This window comes from Leptopilina boulardi, unplaced genomic scaffold, assembly GCF_019393585.1.
Source record: "Leptopilina boulardi isolate dan_hultmark-lab unplaced genomic scaffold, ZJU_Lbou_2.1 LbouV2_392, whole genome shotgun sequence".
Classification (NCBI taxonomy): Eukaryota; Metazoa; Arthropoda; class Insecta; order Hymenoptera; family Figitidae; genus Leptopilina; species Leptopilina boulardi.
The window spans coordinates 270,364-296,306 of record NW_026137965.1 but is presented as its reverse complement, the minus strand read 5'-3'; the positions used below and the strand labels follow the sequence as shown (position 1 = coordinate 296,306).

The 25,943-nt window shown below is 30.4% G+C and overlaps 1 protein-coding gene across 2 annotated transcripts; it reads left to right on the top strand.

The window, feature by feature from the left end:
• On the top strand, positions 1–25,542 carry LOC127288616 (GRB10-interacting GYF protein 2). Of its 2 annotated transcripts, none has more exons than XM_051316179.1 (13): positions 1–191; positions 960–1,003; positions 1,769–2,003; positions 5,395–5,562; positions 6,387–6,615; positions 6,924–7,116; positions 7,382–8,369; positions 10,449–10,787; positions 10,880–11,098; positions 11,433–11,525; positions 13,122–14,355; positions 14,461–14,690; positions 23,412–25,542. In XM_051316179.1, exons 2-13 carry the CDS (start codon positions 972–974, stop codon positions 23,535–23,537), a joined length of 4,086 nt encoding a protein of 1,361 aa, XP_051172136.1. In that variant the 5' UTR covers positions 1–191; positions 960–971; the 3' UTR covers positions 23,538–25,542. The 2 variants fall into 2 exon arrangements, with proteins under 2 accessions (XP_051172136.1, XP_051172135.1); XM_051316178.1 differs by having other exon boundaries at positions 6,912–7,116.
• Positions 25,543–25,943: the final 401 nt, after the last annotated feature.

Genomic DNA, 25,943 nt, shown 5'->3' with positions numbered 1-25,943 from the left:
GTCCCAGCTTGTCCTGGACTGTCCCAAAAAGCTGTCAGCCATATTGGTGTATTGTATTGTTCGTAGAGTGATTTTGAAGTGAAATAAGATATTTCTTGCACTTTATTCACGTTGTATCTACGCTCGCAAATTATTTAAAACCAAAGTGTTTTTGGATCAACTTCTTTTGTCGTTTAATACATCGTGTTCAGGTAATTAACTTGGTTTTTTTGCCGAAAAAAAGTGTGGTTAACGCTGCCACCTTGGCTCACGGGAATTGCTTTAATAAAAAACATGTCGTAAATAAAAGCTTTTAGTTATCATCACAATTACAGTCTAGAAAAGTTGGGGTTTTTGTTTATTCTTTCTTTAGGAGTTCTTCTAATTACTCACAAACAATATGCATTTCGCCATTAAAAATTGTAGCAGATAAATTTTCTGCTTCATGGCCATTTACCATTCTATGGAAAATGTTCATTTTAGTAATACTGTTTCAGACAATATTTACAAAAAAATTTTCTTTCTCAGTTACACTTTTTTTGTATTTACTTTTTTCGGTATGAAGTAAATCATGTTTTATTGATTTTTTCCCAACAATAAACAATCCTTTTTAGTGTATTTTATGGCATTTACATTATTTTAACAGATGGTATCACATTATTTAACCACAATCTTAGTCGGTATTGAATAAAGTTTATTGCGATTTTATAATATTTAGATTTATCAGATTTGCTAAATAAATAAACTGTTTGTGTAATAAAATAATTTTTAATAACTAAAAATGAGTTTTATATCCGAAATTATTTATAATAAAAATAAAAGAAAGAGATTGAAAAATTATTTACTTTGTTAATCATTTAAAATTTTTTTTTATGATTCCAATGAAATTGCGTTTTGTAATAACGTAAAAATAATTTTTTTCCTTACTCCAATTGTTTAAAAATTATTAAATAATACTTTAAATTATAATTTTGTTGTAGAAGTAGAGCATCATGACGGATTCCCTGAAGTTTGGCCCAGAATGGTAGGTTATTGTAATATGTATTTTTTTCTAACGGAATAATTCAAACTAATATATTTGTTAATTTCATTTTTGGTCAAATTTGTTTATATGTAGCTTGGGAATTCATGTATTTGCTCGGTTTATTTCGAGTAAAGCTGTCTTCAATCCTATTATTTAATTTAATGTAATAGGATCGTCAACACACGAGCCTTTAAAAGATTTTTGACTGAATGATTATATAACCAATGTTTTAATGAAATAGTTTTGAAATGATAAGGAAATTTAAAAAAAAAAATACGAAAGGAAAGTTTACACAAAAATGAAAAAAAAAATTATTTTTAGCTGAAATTTATTTTTATACCTAAATAGTATATTTGATTTTTTACCATTGTTTATCTAAATCGGTTATAACTTATCTAATAATCTTATTTGAATATAGATAACAAAAAAGGAATCACAAATTAATTCTAAAACTTACTAATGAAATAATTACAAATTTTGTTTAGATAATTTGAAAGTGTTTTTATAATATATTTAAATGTTGAAAAAATAATGAAACGAAATTGAATAACTTTATTTTTAACCATTTAAATAAATACAAATTAATATAAAAACATGACAACTTTAAACATGAAAGAATAAAATAAAAATTTTTGAATGGAAATAAATAATAAGTGTAAATATTTAAATTTGCGTGATAATAGGAATGTAGAAATTTGAAAAGGCAGTTCTCGGGTATTTGAATTGAAAAATGAAAACAATGCAATATATGTTCTACGTGTTCAGGTTGCGCAATCTAGCAGGAGACAATTGCAGTGCCGGTGGGGGTGGTGGTGGTGGTTTGACAAGCCTAACTGCTCCTCGGTATCAGCTAGCTGATCATAGATATGGTCGAGAAGAAATGTTAGCTCTTTTCGACCGTACTTATAAACCGCCTGAAACATTATCAAGTTTCGGAGCTATATTTGCCGACAAAGTCCAACTACCATTGGCTTTAATTCAAATGACAGAGGATGAGTTGGTAAGCAATTTTTTAAAATTATTTTTCATACTTAAAATTTTTACATTTAAGTATGACAAAATTTAAATAAATTGGAATTTGTGAAATCAGAAACAAATTCGCGGTATTTTTGTGCTTGCTTGTGAAACAAGGGAGAAATATAAACTAAATAAAAGTAAAATAGAAATAAAAATGTGTACATACAAGAATGAGAATAGGGTGAATTAAACAGAGAAGCCACAAGTCAGGGAAAAACATTTTTGTTAGGAAAAGTTAGGAAATTGAACTAATTTACAGAAAAATTCAATTATATATTTTCTGTATACGTAAAAAGTTTTAACAATTTTTGCCTCTAAAACGAATCACAGGCTATCATCACCTACTTAAAATTTTGTCACCTATTTCATTTATTTTAATAATTTGTTACTTTTTTCACCTTTCTGTAGATCGATTAATTTGCGATTGTAATATTCAAAAAATAATTAAATTTATAATGTGAAAATATTAATTTAAGTGGTTAGGCCACTTTAGACCTTTAAAAAAATTAATTTTTTTTCTTTACCAAAATGTTGTTTAATTTTTTGATCTAGCTCAAAAACTCAAGTTTTTTCGGGTAGTACACTTGTATATCTCATCATCAATCATCAACAACACCCTTTTTAATTTTTTATACAAAAAAAGTATTTTTTGTTTACTACAATATATACTTGATTGTAATATATAACTGAATTTTTAATTGATTTTATTCTCCTTCCGTAAAATTCTTGATATTATATTAATTTAGAGAATACAAAAATACAGATTTTAATCATTTCCATAAAAGATTCCATTGACCCAAGTTCGCATTTATCAAAATTTTTCATCGATTTAAAAATTATTTAGGACAATTTTTATTTCATTTCATTTATTCATTAAAATTGTACACGATGTAAATTTAAATTTATTTTTATTCTAATCAATCATCAATCCAAAATTCAATTTATCCAAATTTAAATTTGTTTAAATTTTTATCAATCCAAATTTCGATTCAATTTTAATTTAAATTTTTCCAATTTTTAATTAATTATAATGTTTATTGATCAAAACCAATTTTTACGTCAAATGCTAATTCAATTGACAGAAATTTAAAATTAACTAAATTTTAATCTATCACTGAGAAAACTGTTTGGTATCATCTACTGAAGTTTGGTTCTCCAAACCAAATTTTTTATTTGATATATGTGCAACTAATCCGTTTGGTTCGGGCTACTAAATTTTTTCGTTGAATCATTTTGTTCGGTCTGCCAAATTTTTTGTTTTGCTCAACTAACTTATTGTTTTTAAGCAAACAAAAAATTTAGTTAAATGAAAAAAAATTTTTTCTTTTCTCAACCAAATTATTTTTTGGCTCACACTTATATTTTTTATTTTTCACTTAATTTTATCACTTTTGTTATCCTCTTTTATTCTTTTCGCTTTATATTACCTACCACCCAATGTCTACTTAAATTAATTTCTATTGCGGAAAAACCTAACACTGCTGGGGATCGAACTCTCAGACTACGCAACGCAAATCAAGAAGGCTGACCACTACACTAAGAATCCTAGTGACAATGAGAGTGTAAATTATTTTCATAAAGTATACAGGCTGGAGAAAAACTTCCGTTCTTTTAACAAGCTTTATTCTCTCTGTTCGATATGCATCACTACACACACTTTTTTACCGAATTTCTGAAACACATAAAAATCCCGAAAACACTTGAATAAAACTGGACGACACGAAGAGCGAAGCATGGTTAACGTGTGACATCCGTAAACAGAGAAATAAGCCATATTTACGAGAACAGCGCATGCGCAATTGAGCATTCAGACGGTTTGGTTTGGAGAACCAAATTATTCAGTTAACAGACGCAAAAGCTTGAACGAAATTTTTGGTACAGCCAACTAAATTTCTCGATTGATTGCTTCTTTCGTTACTGTTATGTCAACTAAATTTTTGTAATCTTAACTAAAAGTGCTCCACCAAATTATTTTGTTAACATTACATTATTATTTTTCTCAGTTATCTAAAGACTAATTGATTTAAGTTTCAAATTACACAAGTCTACAAGGTATTTTTTTTTTTTTTTTTTTTTTTTTGGAAATATCAAAGTGGTTTCCAATGTATTTCTGTGTGCTGAACACGATCCCGGGTTCCAAAATTGTGTATCACGTCAGGATTTTGAGTAAAGTGGGGGTAAAGTCTTTAAAAACCGTGTTTTTGAGGGTTTTTAGTATTTTTTTTCTCCTTAACCTGACGTGATAGACACTTCTATATAGGCTTAAATTAAAGCTTATATCTTAAACTTTAAGACTCATATGCGCAAGATAAAAAAAAATTAGATTCAAATAACCCAAAAAGATTATTCGGGTCATTACCTCCATCTTTTCAAAATTTCAAACAAAATTTTATTATGCGCATATGGGACTTAAAATATACGTTTTAAACTTTAATTTAAGCCTATATAGAAGACTATCACATCTGGTTAAGGAGAAAAAAATACTGAAAACACTTACCTTAAAAACACGGTTTTTGGGGTATTAACCCCCAGCTTTTTTAAAATTTCAAATTTTTTTTTTAATATTATGTATATGGGTCTTAAAAACACTGTTTTCGGAGACTCTATCCCCTCTTTACTCAAAATCCTGACGTGATACGCAACTTTGGAACCCGGGAGCATGTTTAGAACACAAAAATACATTGGAAACCACTTCAACAACTAAAAAAAAGTCTTATTTTGTAGACCTGTGTTATTTATCTAAATTTAAATTAATTTGCCTAAATTTTTATTGATTTAAGTTTCAAATTAACCAAAGTTCAATTCACTCAAATTTTAAACTATTAAAGTGTAAATATTAATCATTGATTAAAAATTTGAATAGATACAATTTACATGTTAATTGGCGATTTTGTATTTTCAAATTATTAGATTTCTTTTATAATTTATTACATTTAATAAAAAATGTTTGTCGGGGAAAATTTTTTAATGTCAGGAAATGGAAATATTTATTCTTGTGGTAACCCTGGTAAAGTAAGTCAATTGAAAAAAGTTCGGGTTGAATAAATTTTTATTTTTAATAATGTAATTAAAATTTTTAATTTTAATTTCTGATAATTGTGTCCGTATTGTATTTAAAACTCTTAGAAGTGTGTCATACTTGGTTGCAGTCTAAAAATACATCATTCTGGAGCCCTTGTGCCAGGCTTTCAATGCAGCAATATATTTCCTTTCATTTTTTTTTCATAATATTAAAATTTCTTTTATAATTTTTAAGTAAAGCCAACATGATAGTTTTATTTACCAAATTACGCATTACTTGTATGTGAAATATCCAACACATCATTTGACTTTACTTACAAAAAAGTTGCTTTAATCTGAAATTGTATTTTTAGCGACTGTGGAATGGTGGAATAACAAGCACGCCTGGTCGAGGAAGAGGTGGTAGTGTTGATCGTGGGGGGCGTGGAAGAATCGGAAGAGGTGGTCTATACTCTTCTTCCTATTCACGTGGTTACGAGGAATCAGGAGACGGAACTAGAAGCGAGACACAACCTTTTTCTGTGAGACTATTTATACTTTGTCGTTAAATTTTATCATTTTATCAAATATTATAGGCCTGGAATTATGCGACTTTCTTGACTTTTTTCTACATTTTTTTTTACAAAATTTTTTAACAAACTACGTCTTTTTAGTATACAAAGTAGATCTTCTTCAGATCTTCTTTATTTTAATTATTTAACCAATTTTTAACTTAAATTCTTTTTGAAATTAATTATTTTCAATAATTTTAATTAAATTCTTCACAAATTCAATTATCTTAAACTATTTTTCAATTTAAAATTTTATGAAATTCAATAATTGTTTAAATTTTTTTTAAAAATCAACAAATAAAATTACCAAAAAAATCTTATAAAATTTAATTATTTTTAAGATTTTCCAGCTAAAACTTGAAATTACTTTTAAACATTTAACTCTTCTAAAATATAATTATTTTTATAATTGTAATATTTCTTTAAAAATTGCAATTTTTTGGAATGTAAATGGTCTAAAATGACTTTTTTGTATTATTAAATTTTATTCTTTAACTACACTTCAAAGTCAATTAACGTTAGTTGATTAACATTATAATTACAAGTAACTTATGAAAAATTAATATTGATATAAGATATAACTTATAAATTAATTTGTGTAAAGCTTTGATACCCATTAAAGTGGATGAAATCGACCAAAATGCTTACATCTAGTTTAATAATTTAAACTCAAAGAAATGAAAGTTAAAATTATTATTATAATTCTGTTCCTTGTATTTCTATTGTATTTTATTTATAAAAATTTGAAAATTACGACTATGAAAAAAATTGAAACTATTTGATGGAAAATTTAGGCAAGAAGCAGACCATTCGAAAGATCACAAAGTGAACGAGGATGGTCAGAAAGAAATGGGATTGCGGATCCAGGCGAGTGGAATGGTTCTACAAGTCCACGAAAAGAATTAGGTCGTGGACCTAGTGGAGGTTCCCTCATGGAAAGTAATTGGCGTCGTCATCGAGGTGGCAGTGAGGATGACGACGGCTGGAGGGTTACTTCCAATAGTCGTGGAGAAAAATGGGGAGGTAAATAAATGCATAAATAAATTCAAGTTTTCAAAAGTGGGGGGCCAACTTCACACGCATGGTAAATAAAAGTAATTTTTCAATTTAATTGTAAAGAATATTTAAATTAATTTCTTTTGAAGTAATTAAACAAATTGTTCCAATCTGTATTTCATTCAAATAACTAACTAAAATTATCTGTAACTCTATCGACTGGATAAGAAAATTTTTAATTTAATTTTTAAATTTTTATTATTTTTTTTATTCATTTTTCTAAAATAATTTTAGCGTGTTGATTTAATGAATTTAATTTGAAGTTCATTTCCTAGGCAAAGGTAATTGGCGAGATGGTGGATATTTGGATAAGGACAAAGCTGATGGGGAAGGTGAGGAAAATCGAAATACGGGACGTTGGGAGCACAGAGGAAATCATAGAGGTCCTTATGATGCATCCCATCATCCTCCATCTCGCAGACCTTGGGATCCTAATCACCATGACAACCACGACAACCTCCCGGAATGGTAAATTTCAAATTGCTTAATCTCAGAAAATACAATATTTGACAACACTTTGAGTCAATGAACGCAATCAATGAAGAACCTTAGCTATAGTTTAGCATTCGGTGGAAAAATGCGACTCTGTTGATCGCAGGATTTTTTACCTCGAGTGCGATGACGAAACCTGAACCGAGAGCGAATATTTGTCAGAGATTGTAAAAAGAAATTCGATAAAATCATACATTCCTAGCGATTGTATAAAGCGAAATGAAAACGTTTCTTTTTACAGGGCGACTGAAAATCCAAGTGAAAGTGGAGGAAGTTTCGATGCTTCGGGCGCGTTCCATGGAGGAATGTATTCCGACGATGACGAAGATGGGGGTACAACTGGAGATGGTTCTCACGAGCCGAAATCGCGCAAAGTGTCCGAAGGAAATGCGTCGAAGCAGAATAATAAAAATACAACGCAGGATCAATCGACCACTCGCCAAACGTACACGTCAACGACGACGATAACAACGGCAACGACCACCAATGCAGTAACTAAAGAACGACCCAAGTCGCTGCATCCGTTCGAGGATAAAGGCGGCGTGCCTGTTAGTCAAGAGAGACCAAGTCTCTCGCCGCCGAGATCCAGGAATAGCAGTGCGACGTTGAAAGCTCCACCACCCACGCCCGAATCTAAAGCTCATCTTGAGAACTTCCCGTCCAGAAAAGCACTACCTACCGAGGCACCTAGTGAAAAACTAAGCGATGGCGATAGAAATCCAGCACTGGACATGAAACCCATTGAAAACAAGTTCCAGGAGAACAATGAGGAGAATTTAAATATGGATCCTGCTGTGATACTAATGAGTCGACAGCCTCCCCAAAAAATGACGGGCTTTATTAATTCTCCAAATGTCTTGAATCAAATGAACCAGAAAATGGACGAGCATTTGGATAGAATGGATGAGGAAGCGGATGCTCTGGTTGCCAAGTTGATGTCGGAAGACGGTGGCCACAGAGGCGAACACGTCAATCCTTCGGATTCAAATTCAATTCCAAATTTGGATAATTCCAGTGTTTTAGAAAAATGGTTTTACCGTGATCCACAGGGTGAAGTTCAGGGTCCATTTTTGGCCAATGAAATGGCCGAATGGTGGAAGCAAGGTTACTTCTCGGCAAGTTTACTCGTGAGGAGAACTTGCGATGAAAGATACGCTTCACTCGGAGATTTGATGAATATGTGCGGTCGAGTTCCATTTAAGCCCGGACCTCTATTTCCCCCACTAAAAGTAAGTTTATCGAAATTTTTTTGCTTTCAATATTTTAAAATTCAAATTTATCTACATTTTTTTAATTCGCTGAAAAATGTATCATTATGAGTTATTCGACTTATTCTACAAAATAAAATTAAAAGTTAATTATTTAAAACATTCTTTAATTAAATACATATTCTCTAATATGGGGGATATCACGTCAAGTGGTCAAAGAGGAAAAAATGGCTTTTTTCTCTAATTATTTATTTTTTTCTTAAATATTAAAATAATTGTTTTTAAAAAAAGTGGAACTAGAATATTTAAATATTGATGATTAACATTTTTTGCTTTTTTTTACCATTTTTGGCTATTTTTAATGATTTTTTTTACTATTTTTCAATATTTAAACATTCTATTCCTATTTTTTCAACTATATATTTTTGTAGGGAAAAACCTCAGCTATCGATTACAAAAAAAAATGTTTTTCAAAAATGCATATTGCCAATCGAAAGAGCATCAAAAAAAACTTTCAAAACTGATATTTAGAAAATTTTTTTATTTTAATGTTTAAGGAGGAATCGGACAGACAGTCTGAACAAAAGTTAGTCCAAATGCATTATTTCGATTATTGAAATAGAAAACATATTTGAGTATAATTTTTTTCAGACGAAGTGTGCAGAATTATATTTTAAACAAAATGAGTCATTGAAAATTGAAATTAGATGAAAATTTTAAAAAATTGACATTTCGAAACGATTGTCTGTTTGAATTCAAATTATAAAATCGTTTTGAAATGTCAAGTTTTTTAAATTTTCATCCAATTTGAATTTTCAATGACTCATTTTATTTAAAATATAATTCTGCACACTTTGTCTGAAAAAAATTATACTAAAATATGTGTTTTCTATTTCAATAATCGAAATAACGCATTTGGACTAACTTTTGTTCAGACTATCTGTCCGATTCCTCCTTAAGAAAAAAGTATTAAAAATATGCGGTGTACCGTAAAACTGAAAAACTTTCACCCCCTCCTCCTCGAAAAATATTGGACTAAATGAAAAAATATTTTTATCAAAATTTAAATTTCATTTGTAGTAACAAATCACCCAAGTTTGAGCGCGATGGAGAAAATTTTTTTTTCTCTTTTAATCACTTTACTTATGATTTCCTATATTCAATATTATTACCTAAAAATATTTTTAAAAAATCTTCATCAATTAAAATTTACAAAATTTTCATTTCAAAATCTCCTGAAATTTGATTTGTAATTCTAAAAATCAGGTCTGTAGCTCTTTTGAAACTCAATTATCATTTAAAATTCTTCATCAAGTTAATTATTATTTTTGATAATTTTAATGTGATTCTTCTAAAATTCAATTATATAATCAAAAATTTGGTTATATTCAATTATTGTTGGCGATTTGTAAAAAAAAAATCTTGAGTTATTCAATTTTATAGAAATTTCAATTTAAAATCTCTTGTAATTCAATTATTTTAAAAGTAAATATGCTAATCTTACAAAATATAATTATTTTTAAAGACATTAAAATTCTTCGCTAAATTAATCATTTTCAATAATATTAATCAATTAAGTTTATCAAGTTTTTCTAAAATTTAATTATTTAAGAAATTTTTAGATAAAAATTCTTCTATTTCTCATAAACTATCTAATTTTTAAAAAAAGTAATTTTTTAAAACCATTTGAACTTCATACTTTGACAAAATTCCGAATTCATAAATAGGAAATTTAAATAAATCATAGCTTGAAATATTTTTTAAAAAAGTTACTTTCATATTTGTTATAAATAAAAAAATTTTGAAATTCTTGAAAATTTTTCTCAGTTCAATTTTGAAATATCACCTGCATAATATTGCTTGATAAATTCCCATGTAATTATTCTTATTAAGGAATTATTTAAATTTATTTTTAATACCTAATAACAATGGTTAATAAAAATAAAATATGTATTATATGAAATTTATTAAAATTTAAAAAATCAACTAAAATGACTTTTTCAACGCCCTAAAGTCGATCCGATGCCTGGATTTCTGTATAAATTATTTTTATTGAATACTTCTTCTCAAAAATTATGATGAAAAAATGAAATTTTTCAGTTATCGGGTCAAATTCCTGGCGTCCCGAATCCAGTATTACCGGGAATGCCTGGCAGCAATTTACCAAAACCAGCGATTGACGATTCGATGTTGTTACTTCAATATCAGAGGCTTCAAGTAATGCAAAATCAAGTGTTTCTTCGGCAAATGGCGATCGCGAAACTTTCGCAGTCGGAACATTGGGCATCGTTGAGCCCAGTTGAGCAGAATCAATTAATACTACAGTATGTCATTCAAGAATCGGAATTGTCGGACATGCAAATGAATCACAATCCATTTGTCACGCCGTTGACAACGCAAACGCCAAATCCTGTGATGCAATTGTTCAATCAAATGCAGGTCGGTAATTCGAGTCGAATTCCGGAAATGAAACCAAAATTTGTTCAGCTGTTGTTTCATAAGGGAAAAAAATATTCGCTTTTCGTTTTTAGACAAAGACGCAATTGGAGAATCACATGGCGGCAAGCGGTCATCAGACAAATTCAGCACATTCAGCGCCACTTGGGTTTTTGCAGATGATGCAGGAAAGAAACAACCAACAAATGAACGTTCACGCGAATGGACATCCGCAAGTTCCGGTTGATTCCGTTTGGCCCCAGCCACCACCTCATATTGCCACTCCATTCAATGCACAAAATTGGCTGACACAGGTTACTTTATTTTTATAATTCTTTTAATTGTTTTTCTTCTCTTTTTAAATTATGCTTTTTATTTTTAATATTAATTATTAATTTGATTATTTTTCGTTTTGTTATGAAAACTATTTTTAATTTTTCAAATTTTTTTAAAAACGGAACAAGTCAATTTCATAATTAATTGATTGTACGATATTTAGTCTGTGTAGAATTTAACGGCATATACTTTAATACCAGTTTTAAAGTATACAATCTAATGTTTACAATTTTGCTGTGCCCACTCTAGACTTTAATTTAATTTGAATTTTTTTTCTAAATTAGTTTTGTAATTTTTAATTTTATTATCTAGGTTGGGCCAATACCTGCAATGCCACCTGGACATATGCCCAATTCATTGTGGGATATGCACGGCAAAGACATTAAGACTGAGCAACAAATATTAGTAAGTGTGACTATGTTTGTTCTTTGATATAATTTAGTGAGTTTTACTGAATTAATTAGAAAGTAAACTATAAAATAAAGTGACATCAACGTCACATAATGCTAGTTGAAAATTTGAACAATCTTGAAACCTATCAAGTAAACCTATCAAGTGCATCCTATAAATTTTTAAAAATTCCTTCTCTATATTGAATCCATAATTTCTTATTTCTCTTAACTGACGTCAAATTTTTAATAACTAACCACAAAAAACTCCTAGTTCACATTTTCAACTGAATCAATCAAGTAAAACGGCTCATACTACTGAATTTTTTCAGCGTACTCGAATTAGGTTTATCTGATAGGTGTGCAGTTTATTTAAAAAAAAGTTTCCGATTCTAGTACAGTGATAAATAATTAATAAGCGAATTCATATGAAAAAGAAAAGACTGCTTAAGCAGAAAACAATTAAAAAGCAAACATTTTAAGTAAGGGGCCATTTATAAACTACGTTACTTATTTTAGGGGGGTAGGGGGTCAAAAAGTCTATAAAAATACATTTAACGAGGGGGTCTAAAAATAATGAAAAATTGGTATCGTAGTTTATGGGTGGACCCTAATAAGTAATTTAAATAAATTATAAAACTTATTAAATTTATGAAAAAATGTTTCACATTCAAAAAATTATTTTACTTCTATTTGGTTTAAAAAATTTTGAGAATTAATTAGGTAACCAATAAATTTATCCTATCTTTTGAAAGTGCAAGAAATTCGCAATGCGAATTTGCTTTTTAAAAAAATTATTTTTGTGTCCATCTCTACTAATTTTGTGCTAATTAATGCAGTTAAATTTTTTTTGAAAAAATAATAATGAGGACTTAAAAAACATTTTTAATCTCACAAAAATGCAACTTACATGAAATTAAAATTATAAAATTGTCCAAAAAAAAGTACTCTGTACATTTGAATCAGCGAAATTTCGCTGATTCTCAGCTATAAGTATACAACTGATTTAAATTTAGATAGTACAAAAAGAAATTCTAACACAAATTTTCAAAATTTTTAACAATGAATTATTCAAAATAATTCAATTTAAGAACTAATTTTTTGATCTAGAAATACACTAAAACGTCAATCGAGAACACGTCAGTCGAAAACAGAGCAAAGGAACACTGGAGGGGAAGTGGGGAAGCGGGTAGAATTTAGGTTATGACTGACGCCAAAGTCGTACTTGTGATTTTTAAATTTAAGGTGGATTCAGTGCCCCACTAGTGAAAATCCCCTAGATAAAATTCACATTGTTGCGTAAGGCACTTCATACGGCCCTGAGTGTTTTTATTTTCGAGCGATAAAAATCACGTCAATCGAGAACAGCACTGCATATTCGTCTGTTCTCGATTGACGTTTTAGTGTATGGGAACATTATTATTTTTCAATAAATAATTTGTGTTAAATTATGCAAGTTGAGAGAATTTTGTTTTGTTATTGTCTTGTTTGCAATACAAATTAGCACAAAAATTATTTTTTTGAAAAAACAAAATAGTGTTGCTAATATATTGCACGTGTCTTTTGAATAATTACATAATTAATAATAACCAAATTTAATAAATATTTACAGGAAGAGCAAAAACTTAGACAACAAGATGATAAGAAAGAGGATATGAAGAAATTATTAGAAGAGATAAAACGACACAATGATGAGGTCCTGAAACAACATATAGAAGAGAGAGCGAAAAAAGCAGAAGAGGCTAAACGACTCGAGGAAGAAAAGAAGCGAATCGAGGAGGAGAGGAGGATCGAGGAAGAGAGGAAGCGCATTGAAGAGGAAAAGTTGAAAGAGGAAGAATTAAGAAAGAGAGAGGAAAAGAAACGTAAAGAAGAAGAGCGAAAGAAAGAGGAGAAACGAAGGCAAGAAGAGGAATTAATTAAAAAAAGACTGGAGGAGGAGAAAAAGCGAAAGGAAGAGGTTCGAAGACAAGAAGAGAAATTGAGGAAGGAAGAAGAGAAACGCAAGAAATTGGAAGAGGAGCAAAGGCGATTAGAAGAGGAAGCACGAAAGAAGGAAGAGGCATTGCAACGCAAAGCCGAGGCGGAAGAACAGGCGCGAAAAGCTGAGCAAAGACGACGAGAACAGGAGGCACTGCGCAAATTGCAAGAGCGCAGCAAAGCACCGTGGGCTCAAGCGGCGACGCCAGTCGCTCAAGCCTCGTCTCTCGCCGAAATTCAAAAACATGAACGGGAAAAGAAGGCGGAACAACAACGATTCCAGCAAATTTTGCAAATGCAAGTGGCACAACAGAAAGCACTCGAAGCTGCACAAGAAGCAGTGCCAATGGATTCTTCAAAGCGTCTGCAGTTCAAGTGGGCGGAGAAAACGGCCGCTTCCAATAAGCAGCCACAGGTGAAGAGCTTGGCGCAAATACAACAGGAGGAACAGGAACGCATCGCCAAAGAGCGCGAGAGGCAGGAGAAAACTGTCCCAAAAGAGCCGACTATTTCTCTGCAAAATGCTGGCATTTGGGGAACTGCTTCGCAATCGTTGACTTGGGCCAATTCGACGAGTTCCGGGAGTCAAGCTTGGGCCAGTGCCAGTAATACAGGCGGTTTCTGGGACGATATCGCTCCCGCCAAGTCGAATGCTCCGCCAAAGCAGTCTGTTAAAGCTGCACCCATTAAAGTGATTCCCGTTCCACAACCTCAAGTTCAACAGCTTAATAACAAGGCTACCAAGAATAAGAATAAACGGGAGGAGGAACTCGTGAAAAAGCTCTTTGAGCAAAACACTGCCAAGCCTGATGACTTTACGCAGTGGTGTAACAAAGCACTCGGTGGACTACAAGTTTCTGTAGATAGTAAGCAACATTTCAATTTATTATTCTAATTTCGCTGTCGAAATTGTCTTATTCTCACCAACAACTTTTCTGGTATATTCATTTAATGATAATTTTTATTTACAGTTCCAACGTTCATTGGATTTCTGCGGGACATTGAATCTGCATATGAGGTTAAAGAATATGTGCGTCTTTATTTGGGCGACGATAGATGCTGCATGGATTTCGCGAGACAGTTTTTAGAAAAACGAAGCAAATGGCGATCGGCACAGCGTCCTCAGGCACAAGCAGATGATCTTTGTAAACCTGCTCCTGCCGTCAATCCAAATACATCAGCTGAATTCCAGGAAGTTAAGGTAATTTAAATGAAACACTAAAAATTTTACATTTTTCACAAAGTTTGGGACGCTTAATTTGACATCATCTTGATGTCAAAGACTTTATTTAAACAAAAAAAGAAATAATTTTTTTTGTACATAACTTCCAAGGGGTCGTGCACATAATACGTCACGCGAACAGGGGGAGGGGGGGTCTAAAGATTTGTGACGATCCATAGAAAAAATGGCGCTAATGTATGGAACCAAGTGTAAATTGCATTATGTGCACGACCCCCAAGTAACAAATTTAAAAATTACGAATCTGTATCGATCCATTAATCCACCCATATTACCTACTGATTGTAAGTTCACTTCTCGACACCTCCATAGCTTCAAAGTATTCAATTCAGCGAAGAAATAACACAGGAACACAAAAAAGTATTTTGGCCGAGACACTACACTAGTGTATTCCCAAGTATTTTTCGCTGCTGAATCCGAAGTCAGAATAGTCAGACTTGCTCTTGTTTTTGAGTTATACTAAAAACAAAACTAATTACAGGGTGTCGAGCGTCCGGGAAAACCGGGAATAGACAGGGAAATTTAATGATCAGGGAAAAGACAGGGAATTTTTACGCGACTGTGATTAAAATGTCGTTGCTAACCTATTTTTTGACAATTTTGCATTTGCTATGAAATAAGCAACTTTAGTGGTAGTGGGATTGGATTAAATACTCATGCTTTGAAGAAAACATTGATTCTAAAATCGTCCGCAGGGTGCGTTGCACTTTTCTTTTTTCATCAGAGAGGAAACAACGAATGCAAATCGAAACATGTGAAACTTAAACATGCAATAGCGCCTTTATGTAAATTTTTACTCAGTGTTTTCCAATCTTAGTGCTATGCAATATGGGTTCTTTAGTTTAAACAACCTGAAGCAATAACATGATAATAGAGATATTATAATTTAGTTGCCACTTATGTGTTTACATATTTATTAACTTTATTTGTGAAGCGTGAAGTGAAATGCAGTTTATATATTTATTTTATATTTAAAGAAATCGGTAAATGAAGTAAAGGTTAAAAATATACTTCACTAACATTTTGTTTATTTTGTATCAAAGTCTGTAAAATTGGAATATTCAATGAGGTTATGTTAAGTGGAAATGTATCTAACAATTTTCCATTTTCGGTAAATTTACTACTTTTAAAGTGAGGTAATAATTGGTTAATATGGTGTGTGAAATTATATAACCTAGTTTAGAAGTGGTACATAACGCCAGAAAATATGTCAATTTTATAGATTTTGATACAAATATGAATCGTTTATAGGTAATATTTAAAAAAAATTTATAGTGTTCGATGTAAAAACTACTTTTTGAAAATTAGAAATTTTTATCTTACTTTACTATTACAATAAAATCTATAGTTAAATTACCTTATTTTATAGGATTAAAGTGTTTGAAATATGACTCAAGGTAAATTAACATCATTTCAAATTCAATAGCTAATTGATCCAGAGTTTAAACCTTGGCTGACAAAAGTTGAAAGTAATGTTTTTGAAGCAAAATGTATCAAGTGTCCGAAAATAATTAATTTGAGTAATATGGGAAGAAGAGCTCTGACCAGTCATATGAAAAATGACAAGCACAGAAAATCTATAAATGCTGAAGCTAATGTGATTTCGCTGTCTAATTTTTTTTTCGAAAAACACCAAGAATCTGACAGTGCTTCCTCAAGGAATTTAACATCGACAATTAACAACTCTGCTTTAATAAATTCTCCAGATCAAATTATACAAATTGGAAATTTACCGTCTTTTTCTCAGTCTTCCGCGATAGTTGCAGGGCAAGGTGAAAAAACTGTCAATAGTGCCAAACTACTCGATGGATTTGTAATTAAAGATGATATCACGAAAGCAGAAATATTGTGGGTCATTGAATGTGTCATGACGCACAAATCATTACGCTCAGGAGGGCGAGATGTTAGACTTTTCTCTCGGATGTTTACTGATAGTTTGATAACGCGAAAAATGCAATTACAGCAAGATAAAATTGGTTATTCGATTGTGTTCGGCTTGGCACCATATTTTAAAAATGAATTGATTACTGAGGTAATGGAATGTGATTTTTTTACAATTGGATTTGATGAAGCGCTCAATAAAATTGCTCAAAAGCAGCAAATGGATATAAATGTTCGCTATTGGAAAAAAATAGTATGATGAAGTTAGACCGCGATTTCTCACTTCAGTATTTTTGGAGCGTTGTAGAGCCTCTGATTTAATAATTGCATTTTTAAATGGTGTATCTCCTCTCACAACAAAAAAGATATTACAAATTTCCTTGGACGGCCCATATGTCAATTTAAAGTTCCTTAGAGATGTAAAAGGCCATATTGCACCTGACAAAAATGACCCTAAAATGTTGGAAAGTGGTAGTTGTGGGTTTCACACTACAAGTGGATCTTTTAAGAGCGGCTTTAAGCAAACAGGCTGGGACCTAGTACAATTTTTAAGAGCACTCTACAATTTCTTCAAAGATGTTCCATCCAGGCGACAAATGTTTACTGAAATTACAAAGAGTCATTCTTTTCCACTCAAATTTTGTTCAGTTCGATGGCTAAATAATGAGAATGTCGCACAGCGGGCTTTAGAAATATTACCTGACATTATTAAGTACACTGGTGAAGTTAACAAATCTTCGAAACCCCCAACTTGTAATAGCTTCAAAACTCTTATAAAATTCTGCAACGATTCTTTGTTGCCAGCCAAGTTAACATTTTTCAAATCATTGTCGCAAGATCTTGAACCATTTCTGACTGAGTTTCAGACAGATTTACCTCTAGCTCCGTTTTTGTACAACGCTCTCACCAGTATTATGTGTGATCAGATGGAAAGGTTTGTAAAATCTGAGGTCATAAAGAAAGCAAAATCAGTACTCGACGTGGATTTAAGTGACAGTAAATATCTTTTAACAGCTGCAGAGATTAACCTTGGAATCGTCACTAAAACTATTTTGAAAAAAGTGAAAGGTTGCACTAGTCTTGAAATTCTTCAATTTCGTCAAGATTGCAGAAAGTGTCTTATTAAATTCGTTAGCAAGTTACAAGAACGATCTCCTCTAGCGTACAAATTAACTAAATATATTTCCTGTTTCGATCCAAATGTAGCGGCTGACATTAAATTAGGAGAGAAAAGAATAAATGATTTATTAACAACTCTGGTTGAAAAAATTGGCTTGACGGTAATGTCGCTGAAAAAGCTGCACGTGAGTTTAAAAATGTATGTAAGATACCAAAAGTTCAAAAGAACTTGCAAGATTTTATCAGAAAAACCCAGCGTTTGGATCATTTTTGATGAATTCACACCCAGTGAAAACATAAGAAATGTGATGCAAATGGTAAATGTATTTTCTCATGGAAATGCCAACGTCGAACGCGGCTTTTCTGTTAACGTTGAATGTTTGATTGAAAATATGAAGGAGGAAACTTTAGTCGCTAGAAGAATCGTCTATGATGCAGTGAATAGTCTCGGCGGAATCGAAGAATTCAATGTTAATAAAGAAATGATTCTGTCAGTTCGAAACGCATATTCGCGTTTTAAGGAAGCCAATAAAAAACGTCGAAAAGAATCGGCAGCGGCAAATACATTAGTGTGTAAAAAAAACTCATCAATCTTCAAGTGGAAGAACTAGAGACAAAGAAAGACAAATTATTAGAAGATTCTCAAAAGAAAATTGATTAATGAATATGTATAGGTTTATAAGACAAGGAATTTTGTTTTTGGTCATGGAAAAGACAGGGAATTTCGAAAACATTTTTCACTCGCCACACGGAAAAAACAAACTAACTATTTTAGCACCAAACTGCTTTATCCTTTAATAGTATATAATTTCGTTTACCTATTAAAGTATGAAATAATGTTTTTTTAGTTTAAAGTAAGTCCGTACTAAATAAGTATAATGGTTATACTCTTATAGTAATAGTGACGTACTTTAAAAGCATAAAATTGATGCCCACGAAGTACGACATATAGTCTACCTAAAATAGCAACAGCTTCTTCCTTTTTGGTAGATAAATTCTTGCAACCTGCGTTTTGGCCACGCCTCCCTCCCTTTCCAACCATCGATATATCGATATAGGCCAAAACGCAGGTTGCAAGAATTTATCCACCAAAAAGGAAGAAGCTCTTGCTATTTTAGGTAGACTATATGTCGTACTTCGTGGGCATCAATTTTATGCTTTTATATACTATTAAAGGATAATAAGCAGTTTGGTGCTAAAATAGTTAGTTTGTTTGTTCCGTGCACCCTGAATCATTTTTTGGCCTGCTTCTCTTGACCTAATTTGGCACATTCACTTTTAGCTTCGATATTTTTTTTCTCACAGATTTTACCCCACATATGATGTGAACTTATTAATTGCGATCAGAGCTCTTTTGAGCTCCAAAGGTTTTTCACAAATCACGCTTTTTCTACAATTTACATCGCCATCTTCATTTTCTAAATTATGTGGAACTTCCCTATTTCGATTTTCGTCTACGGTATTTTCTTCGTTATTAATATTTATCGAAGACAAAAGTAGCTTCAGTTCTTCTTCTGTTTCTACAGACGCGTATATATCAGCTGGAAGGGTAGAATCTGTTAGTCCTATTTTTGTGATGTTCCGAACATGGCCTCGTAGGGACTTGTTTTCATCACTGCATGTAGAGAATGGTTTTTTACTTTGTATAAACCGCAGTCCTTCTGATCACTGAAAAAAAGAATTATCATCCATCTATGCCATCAACATATCACGAACATCTTGATTTGATCTTTTCACCAAACTTTGACTCTGAGAATATCGAGGTTTACCGTGCACAAGCTTCATCCTAGGCCACATGGATGATAAATTTTAATAATTTTATTAAAAAATTCACGACCATTATCGATCTGCAAAATGAACGGTGCACCTAGTATACAAAATATTTCATTGAGGATATTGACATACTTATAACAGAAAATTGATCAATTAAGTATCAAGGCATGAAATAGATAATTAACGAACAGCTTGTTTACAAATAACAAAATGTGATATGATCATTTCTTAATTACTGAAACGCTTAGTTCACATTTAAGGTTACGAAATTACGTCGTGAACCTCCTACTTTGAATTAATAATAATTTAAAAGAAAATAAAATTTACACGATAATATTATCACCAATAAACTCAGAACATAATAACATAATATTAGAACTAGATTTTTTAAAAATAAGCCGGCAACCACTCTCAGATGATTTTCAGTGGTTTGACCCATATATGAAATATGTAATATATTAATAATATTTTTATTATTGTTGTTGTTATATTATTACATTTTACAAGTTAGAAAGTATATTAATAACATTTTTCAATGAATAATCTGAGTTTTATTGACTAAGGATTGAGTAAAAGTGGAACGCCATTTGTTGAAACGTATTAAAAATTGCCGACTTCAACGTCCAAAAAAACATTGATAACCTCAAAAAACCGAATTCTTATTGTCATATCCTTGTTTCCTGATGTCTAAAATATAGAAATATATATATATATATATATATATATATATATATACTAGGGGGCCATGCCCCCTGCGCGCTTCGCGCGCCAACCCCCATCCCCCCTCCTTTCTCCTTCTACGACAATTGGAACGTAGTGAAGTGGTTAATATATGTTAACAAATCTAAAAAAAATTTTAATTTAAGCATCATTTTGTCAACATTTAAATACCTACAAAATTTCAAGTTTTTACTTTTTCAAAAACAATACAATTATTAAATTTTCAATCCACACTAAATATAATTCATACAAAATTTAAATTTAAATAAATAATACAAAATTCAATTGACTCTATATACTTTTAATAAACCTGAAATTTAGATTTTATATATTTCAATTTATCATATTTTTGGATTAAAATGATGATATTGAGAGTAAAAAGTTTTTGAGTGAATGTGAGAGTGAAATTGAAAAATTTTTGAGTGATAGTAAGAGATTAAAAAATTTTGAGTGAATGTGAGAGTAACAAATTTGAGTGAGACTGAGTGTGAGAGTGAGAGTGAGAGTTACGTGAACGCACCCCTGGTGTCTTGGTAAGTTTTGACAAACATCTAGAGGGAAATTAACCTGAATTAACGAAGATGGAAAACCAGGAATTCTCAAAATATGTGTTAGGTGTTAAGGTCACTTTTGGTCAATTTCTTCGGGATTATTGACCACAACTTACAAATATGGAATACCAGTATTAACCTGACTGACCGGTGTCTAGGTTAATTTTAGTCAATTTCTACGGGGAAATTAACTTAAGTTAACAAAGATGGAAAACTAGTGGGTCGTTTATGTAATCCCATTTTCCCTTCAACTTTTTCTAATTCTCATTCCCACTTACACTTTTTCTAATTTGTATTCCCACTTCCATTTTCACTTTTTTAATTTTCATTCCTACATCAATTCTTGAAATTTTCTTTCCCACTTCCATTTCGACTTCTATTCTTTCTAATTTCTATTAACACATCCATTTCCACTTCTTTAAATTATAATGGATGGAAATTAGAAAAAATGAAAGTGTGAATTTAAATTTAAAAAAATGGGAATAAGAAGAAGTGGTAATGAAAATAAAAAAGTGCGAAAGTGTCAATGAATATAAAAAAGTGTAAATGGGAATGAAAATTAAAAAAACTGCAAGTGAAAATGGAATTACATAATCGACCCTCTGGTTTTCCATATTTGTTAACTTAAGTTCATTTCCCCGATATGGACGTGGAATCTCCTACTCTAACGATTTCTAGCATAGAAAGTAGGTGGTTCCACTTAAAAAATTGAGTTGACCTTAAAATGACATAATGTAGGTCATTTAGGACAAATTCAAGTGCACAAGTGGTTATTTCCCTTTAAGAACACAACTTTTGTCTGAAACATTTTTTTTGTCAACTAATTAAAAGTTATACTGCCTGATAGATTGATTCCCTTTGTGTATTTTTACTTTAAAAATCATAAACATAACCTACAATTTTTTGCTTCTTAAGTACCTTTCCTCTGAGCGCGTCACATTTATAAATAATGAAACCTAACAGTTCGTAAAGAAATATATTATTTTTCAAAGTATAAATTTTGATTTTTGACCCACAAAAATATTTTTTTTTTTATAAAAATCACAAATATATATCAGGCTAATTTTCTGCTGAAGCTGTAAATAAGCTTTTTTTCATTTCTATAAGTTAATTGTATCAACTAAACATGGTCAAAATACTTCATACTAATCCTATAAACTATCAATGAGACTGAATTAAAAATTTTAACTCTCTTTTTGAAAAATTGAAATTATCTACTGTAGGATGGTCTACCCTACCTATTATTAGGGTTCCGTACCCGAAGGGGGAACCCTATTAATGAGACTAGTGAAGCAAGGCATGTACCCCCCCCCCTAGCGGCCACACGAATTTATCTAGAGGGCTGAAATTTGGTACACATATGTATTTTGGTGTGTAGATTACAGGAAAAATATAGCGAATCTCATAGGAATTCATTATCATAACGTTGTCAAGGAAAAACCATGAATTTTGAAAAAAAGTATTTAATCCTCCTAGTGCACACACTATTTGACCAAGACAGTTCATATTTTGTATACACAGAAAAAACTTGGATTCATTTTTGTTGCAACTCATTTTCTTTTGGGTATCGAAATGAGTATGGGACAAACTTCATGTTATTCAAAATGATATTGGCTGGAATTTCAGATTTCTAAGTTGGCATCATAAGCAGAGTAATTTTGTATTTCAATTATTGTTTCTAATATTTCAACAACACCAGAAAGATTATTTTGACCAGTAAGAATATTTAGAAGTTTTTAAATAAAAATTATTTATTATTATTTACGTAGATAATAATTAATTTCATAAGTTTTTAAATTTACCGCTATTATTTAAGTTGGCAGTACCGTTCCTGTTGTCAAAACACATGTTTTCATTTTTCTAACCTAAAAACATATTTCCTTTATTATTTTATTACGCGATTACAAGCAATTTTTAATCAAATATATTAAGTCTAGCGTGTTATTTACTTCTTTGTAATTATTATATTTCATGTTTTTGTGCAAAATTATTCGTTATTTCACAATATTTTTCCATTTTTCTTTTTCTCAAAATGAAACTTGCCTGTTTCATTTTGATACTTTTACCTTAGAACTCGAAATGAAACAACCAGTTTCATTTTTGTTGCGAATCAAATTGAGTATAGAATCTATACTCAATTTGAATTCAGGTTTTTTCTGTGTACATGCGTATTTTTGCGTGTAGATTACAGGAAAAATATAGCGAGCACGATTGGAGTTGATGATCATATTGTTTTTAAGGAAAACTCATATTTTTAGAAAAAATCATGGATTTTTCGAATAAAAAAAGAAGGAAATTTTTTTCTTAAGGGCTTCAAATTTATACCATTTTACGTATTTTTACGTGTAGATTACAAAAAAGTATAGTGAGCACGATTGGAGTTGATTATCCTAGCGTTTTCAAGGAAAAACTGATAATTTTCGATATATGTGTCTATCTATGTGTTTTCATGTTCCCTTTCAGGAAAATTTAAGAAAAATTGGAATTTTTCCATTGGCCTTTACACTTTAACCCCCTCAAATTTTAGGTTTAAGGGTACGGAACCCTCGGTTTTAATGCGAGTGTAACTTGCACTTGTCCCATTTTTTTTAGTATGAATAGATGATAAAATTAAAGAAAATATTTTTGTTTTTTTTAGGGCAAATCAAAGAAGCCAAAGAAGGGAAAAATGTTCAAAGTGGACAACAGAATTCTTGGCTTTAGCGTGACATCAGCTCCGGATCGCATCAATGTTGGCGATCGCGATTACGGAGAAGGATTTTAAAGGAAACACACATAATGCTTCATAATTGTTTAAACGAAGAAATGAAGCAACGCGGAGTTTGACAGTTGATTACTTATTTATTTATTGTAGCTAACTGGATTCAGAGGAACTCGTCGGTCATACTCCGCGTTTGTTAATTAAAAGATTTTCTATGAAAATTGCCATGGAGATATTTAAAGACGACGAGAACCTTTGAAATCTGCGTAGACGCAGCAGTCTTTCCTCTCTGACAGGAACACCTTGAAAGGTTCAGTCCTCCAACGTATTAGAAAATTCAAAACACCGAATTTCAGTTATCATTCTTATCATTTCTCTTCAAATGTTTTTTATCCTTACGCGAACTAATTGAGATTAATTGTTATATTGTTTAAAAGGAAAACTGCTTTCTGGCAGTTTTTTTTATTAAAAGAAATTTATTACACTGTTGAAGAAATAATGCCGAAAAATTTTTCAGTTTGTAAAGATTTCTTAACTGTTGTGTAAAGTTTCTTGAGCTTTTGTATTTTTCTAAAATGATTTCTTAAACTTAAGCATTTTTATATTTTAAAACTTTTAGATATTTATGACATTAGTTCGTTTAAGGATAAAAATTGTTCCAACTGCACCTCGACTTGAACAGTATTCAGAATACAAATTTCGATCATTTTTTTTCTTGTCAATATATTATCATTTTTATAAATGTCACATAGAGCAATTGATCGAAATTAAAATTCGTTTCATTTCATTCTTTAGCAATTTGCGCATTCTGCGAGTGCCATGTGTGTTTTTTTTTCTTTTTTTTGAAAAATAAATATATATATATATATATTATTATTGAATCTGTGACCTGAAGCATTAATTTTTTTTTAAAGAAGAGAAAAATATTAAAGAATTTGGAAAATTATATCTAGACTGCACTATTGATGAAAAAATCTCACAACAGTTTTAATTAGGTTTAGTTCATAAAAACAATTTATTTATATATAGTTTAAAATAATGTTAATAGAAAAAATTTATTATTTTTCATATTTAACAGATAGTTTACGCAAAAGTTGATTTTAATGAATTTTAATTCAATTTTATATAATTAAACGAGTACAGTGATAGATGATGAACCTATATATATATATATAGGTTCATTTCAAAAAATAGCGCAGTTTATATGTCTTTTTCTGTTATTTTTTTCGTCTGTTAAACTTGACACCTTGTTTTTTCGCATAAGAATCGATAAAAAAAACTGAATGCATTATTTTGGAAAAGAGTGTATTAAAAAAAATTTTACCATAAAGCGAGAATGTTAATTTTATTTTATTGGAAATATTGCTATTTTAAAGAATAATTAATAATTTTACCAAAAATAATTTTTCCTTTTGAAACTGAAAAATAATTTTTGATGAAAGCTGTTCTTAAAAATTGCAAAACATTTCTCGAATAACGAGTATTGACATTCTGGAAATTTTAACAATTTTTAATACCTTTGCGATTATTTTAATGTTTATCAAGACAAAGAATCGTTAAAAGTTAAGAAAAAAAAAAAAATTTCAAAATTATTGTTCCATAAATATATTTTTTATAATTATTCAAGAATTATTTCGGACAAATTAATGAATGCTCAAAAATGATTCGAATGAGAGAAAAAAATAAATCAGAGTCGTTGATATTTTTTATTATTATTAATATTAATTTAGAAACACTCTGAGTTTGGCTAATTATCGGTATTACTGCGCAGATAGATGCGATAAAAATACAGGACTGGATTTGTTCCGTCAGATCTGATCATTCATAATATTGTAAAGGTTGTTAACTAAGGGATGTTGTCCTTCCGCTGCAACAATCGTTTTTACATCTGTTCAGAGAAAGAACTATTTCCCTTAATTGAAAGATTTATGTATAAATAGGAAAAAATGTACATTAATACAGTGATGATTAAACAAACAGAATAATGATTGATATTGTATCAATATTATTATTATTATTATTGTATCTAACGTACAACTTGGTAAAATAAATCTTATTATATTTTCAACTTGAATTTTCAACTTACCCGTTGCTCATTTTTGGTCTCACTTTCATTTTAATTTTACTTAAAAAACTTGTGAATTTTAGTTTTACAATTTGTAGAATAAAATAACATTTAATTTAAATTATCAAATTTATTTGTGTATTTACATACATAATTTATTCAATTAAATTTCAACAATAATAATAAACTAATTTTATCAACATTTTAATAAAAATGAGTCCTGAATTTATGATACAAATAGTTAATACATTTTGTGATAAAAACTTTATATAAAAATATAAATTTATTTTTAACTTAGGTACTGTAATACTTCATAGACGAATTGACTACAAGATAAGCAACAACATTAGTCAATAGTTAGTGATACTTTTTGTCTCTTTCACTCTCATGATTTACGCTTTTAC